Source organism: Phaethon lepturus, unplaced genomic scaffold, assembly GCF_000687285.1.
Source record: "Phaethon lepturus isolate BGI_N335 unplaced genomic scaffold, ASM68728v1 scaffold23330, whole genome shotgun sequence".
Taxonomy (NCBI): Eukaryota; Metazoa; Chordata; class Aves; order Phaethontiformes; family Phaethontidae; genus Phaethon; species Phaethon lepturus.
This window is the reverse complement of record NW_010514354.1, coordinates 6,723-10,941: the sequence shown is the minus strand read 5'-3', so window position 1 is coordinate 10,941 and position 4,219 is coordinate 6,723. Positions and strand designations below refer to the sequence as shown.

At 39.7% G+C, this 4,219-nt stretch overlaps 1 protein-coding gene across 1 annotated transcript; it reads right to left on the bottom strand.

Moving 5' to 3' along the window:
- Window positions 1-410: 410 nt before the first annotated feature.
- Window positions 411-4,019, bottom strand: TUBA8 (tubulin, alpha 8). Its single transcript, XM_010292801.1, has 3 exons — window positions 3,974-4,019; window positions 1,394-1,607; window positions 411-592 (listed from the first exon to the last, which is right to left on the bottom strand). The coding sequence occupies exons 1-3, from the start codon at window positions 3,974-3,976 to the stop codon at window positions 411-413; spliced, it is 399 nt and encodes a 132-aa protein (XP_010291103.1). The 5' UTR covers window positions 3,977-4,019.
- Window positions 4,020-4,219: the final 200 nt, after the last annotated feature.

The window sequence follows — 4,219 nt, the reverse complement described above, 5'->3', positions numbered from 1 at the left end:
AGGAATCCTTGCAGCCCAGAACAGGCATCAGCCTGAAAGCCAACAGGAAAAGTGAAAGAATAAGTGAACATATCTTTAAATTAAACCCTCAAATACAGACAGCAACACCCACACCCAGTGCACAGCACAAAAGTCAGCATTTTTCCCAGAAAATTCTCATTGTTTGTTTTCCCCTGCCAATCTCAGGCTCGAGTATCAATAGAGTGATACTGATTTTTTTCTTACAACAATAATGCTATATAGCAATATTTGAGGTTTTCCATTTAAGTCTTCCATTCACATGAAAACTAAGATGGGACATCCAGGACCTGCATTTCTCTGTTCTGAGCCAAGTGACACTAGTAAAAGCAAAACAAGAGCCACTATCAAAAAATAAGTAGTATGTGGTATTTATTTCCCCTCCCACCCTCCTAGGGTCTTGCTTCCAATGTAACAGTGCATACCATCTTGCGGATACGATCTAATGCCATATCAATTTTGTCTTTGCCAATAGAGTAGTGGCCACGCGCGTAATTATTTGCCGCATCTTCCTTTCCAGCGATCAGCTGTTCTGGGTGGAAAAGCTGCCGGTAGGTGCCAGTCCGCACTTCATCTGAACAAGAGAGAAAGAACATAAGCTTGGAAGAGATAATTCACCAAGGTTGATAATGTTTGCAAAACAAATGGAGCACTTTATGTTGGCAGAAAATGGTATGGAAGATCTGTATGCTGAAAAACAAAGTACAGAGGTGAGCAGTATCATCTTTTTTTCCGTTGGGGGGGGGGGGGTGCACTCTGCTCCAAGTGTAAGTTGCTGTGTTATACAAATGAATTCATTTATCAAATGAGGCCTGTGCCATGCTGTGGTAAAATTTCAGCTCTATATACTCATCAGATGAAGATCCATCAGAACTTTCAGGGGAATGACTGGAAAGAGGAGATTTGAAAGAGTAAAATAGTGGTTTCCCCTGAAAATCTGTCAGGACACTTCTGTTGTCTGATTCTTCATGCTCCTCTCTTACATCTGAATGTGAGGAAAGCACTTGCTATCAGTTAGCAAAGGAAAAAACGTCACCACAAAAAAAAAAAAAAAAGACCAGAAAGGAATCTCTAAGAAAGCTAAATTGTACTCATAACCTGTGAAGCTTTAAACAATAGTAAACTGTGGATTTTATTATTAGTAGAGCACCCATGACAGAACGCCATCCAGTTTTCATCTTTTCATTGATAATAACAAGTGTTTTTAGTATTTTTTAGTAATACCTGGTATTAAAAACTTAAAATCTGCACATTTTGCCTGCATGTTGGGATCATCCCTAATGGTAAGGGCATTGTCCTGCTATTCAGTGATCTGAACTTCAGCACCCAGAAGAGTTAACTCATTTCTTTTTTCCAAGACTAGGTCTACACTGACCTATTACAGTTTGCTCCAAGTCCACCATAATAGCACGGGGCACATATTTTCTAGAGCTTGTCTCTCTGAAGAATGTGGCAAAAGAGTCATCATCGCTGGGCTGGTCGATGAAGGTGCCATTTGGCTGAATGCCGTGCTCCAGACAGAAGAGTTCCCAACATGCATTGCCGATTTGAACTCCAGCTTGGCCAATGTGAACAGAGATGCACTCACGCTAAAAGGGGAGAACAAGGGAAATGGTGAGAAGAACCAGTGAACATCCTAAGAGTCTACAAGCTGAACTTACCTGAAATCCCAAATCAATGAACAATTACAAAGTTTTCCACAAGACTGGGGTTAATAGAAAATATTCTGATGCTTATTTACAAATAGGAAGAAAAATATTTTTCTGTGCTTAGAAAGAAACAATAATTGCAACAGCTAGAGATTTGCAGCCATGCCTACACATGGAGTACATTACACAGGATCTATGTGTAAGTTTACATAAGCCCATACAGATAAAAAAAACTGTGTATAGGTAAACAAAATAAAAACAGTAGGTCCCAGCTAAGCTATGAGAGCCAAGTCCAGTTATCTGGGACAAGACACAGCTATGCTGCCTTATTGATATATAGATAAAGCAAAGGGAATGACTTATCTTCTGATCTCTCAACCTTCTGTTGAGCATGTGTGTTGTACAGGTGGAAAACAGGTTTGTAGAAATTAAAGTAGCTAGAATTAAAGTGCCTTTAGTACCTTAATTAATTTCAACCACTGATTGTTTCAGCCCATTCCCTGGGTAATTCTAATTCAATTTAACATGTGAAGAGTTAGCTTGATACTCAAGATGACTTGATTCTCATCCAGTCTTATGGAGTATCTAGGGAAATGTCCACATATCTTTGCTCTTCACTTTAACAACTCACAAGCTAGGAGGAAAAGGCCACTAATACCAGGTTAAACATTTATTCATGTATTCAAAGTACATACAGAGTAGCTTCTAGCCAAAAAGGAAAAATAAGTTCCAACCCTTCTTTTTCTGCATATGACTTCCCTTATAATAAATTTGTTAACACAAATGTAATTGTATGTATTCAACTAAGTTTATTTACTAAGAAACTAATGCAATAGTTTGTTGCCCCCAAAATTAACGTATACTGCCCAATTTATTTCCTTTAGAAGTTTCCTATGCAGATAAGAATCTTCATAAACCCACTTTATTTTACCAAACCAGGCAGATGACAGAGATGATCAGATCGGCATACCATATAGTCCTAGGAATTCCAATTAATGAACTTGCTGAACAGTCTGTTCAGACGGGGTTCTTAATCCCTTATCCCCTCCACAGTGCCCAGAGCCTGCATACCGTACTTCGGTGCCTGTTTTCTCAAAGGTAGACCGAGTATCTTCCTGATACTTCTAAGACAGCGAGACAAAAGATTGACTGAATTTCATAAAACTTCATGTCATGAATTTTCAAAAACTACATGGATAAGTGTGAACAAATAATTCCATTTCATTTACATTAAAACAAGATTGTATTTGGAATTTTCTTTTAATGGAGAGTAAAGCTCAAAGGGCTTGTATATATATTTTGGTACATTGCTAATGTTTTGAATATTCTCATTTGTTCATCAAGAAAGAAACCACTTACCCAGCTCAGGTGATTGCAAAACCTATTTTCTGGACATAAACTTTTTTTCCATTTTATCATCTGTCTCAAAAATTGCAGCTCCACTTCTGTCTCACCCTAATTGAATTCCATTCTCCTGGATATTTCAGTTCTGCTGGTTTTTCCAGCTCTCCTGGTGATTACCCCAGGGACAGAGCTGCACAACACCTCCTCATATTCTTCTCCACCACCACCCCCCACCAGCTACAGCATAGCAAAATCTGACAGAAGAACCTGACAGAGGAATTCTAAATCTTAATCCCACTTCAAATTCCTGTATCACTGCCTTTAATGACAATGGATCACAGTTAGCCTGGTAACTGTATCAAGGCTATGTGATGCAAACCTTGATACTATAGTCTGAAGGTACATTAATTACAGCCTAATTTAGGCTAACGTACTGTGGTCCATTTAAAAAAAAATTGTTAATGCTAACTTGTGTGTCTAAACCAAAGACCAAGCTTCAATACCATAGACCTAAATATAAGCAAAGTCCTACTACCGCTTGCATCTCTGTGCGCAAAGGGAAACAAACACTGATTTAGGCTCTCCTCACTAGCCTCACAAGGTTGCGATCATCTCTTCATTACTTAAGGACTTCTTCTAAAACCAAGCTTGGAAAGGTTTTTGGTAAGATTCATCCAGCCTGTCAATTACAAAATCTTGGGTTCATTACAGGAATTACAAAATTAAGTTCCCTATCTTATGCTACACGTAAGATGAATTCAGAGAATCATGATGGCCTAGGAAGAGCACAGATCATGAATATTCATCTCTGGTCCCACTCACTGAGCCATTGTTCCAACACTGAAGCAAAAAAAGTCACTTCAACCTTCCCACCTTCACTCAGATCTTGACCAGAGTAGGGGGGAACAGGCAGCCAAGCTCATTGCTCACTATCTCGTAAAATAATCTGATTCTTTTTTTACCATGATTTCTCCTGTGTGCTTCCTTTCTTGATTGGTGGCAGCAGCTCTGGTTACTGATGTTTCCACTGATGTTGTATAAGCAGCCTGGTGCAAGGTGGCAGGGCATTCATGGCTCACTGGCAGGGGCCCTGCAGCATCACAGCGTAGACAGGAGAGGTCATAATCTCTCCCAGGCAACTGTCCCATTCCACCCACTCACCTGTTGCACCAGCAGCTTGCTTTCACCCATGTACAGGGCCCAACCCC

Excerpts from the sequence above, each read along its gene's own strand:
- TUBA8 (XM_010292801.1), bottom strand. Across the intron at positions 593-1,393 it reads CTTGGAGCAAACTGTAATAG|ATGAAGTGCGGACTGGCACC; the intron begins GTCAGTGTAGAC and ends TCTCTTGTTCAG.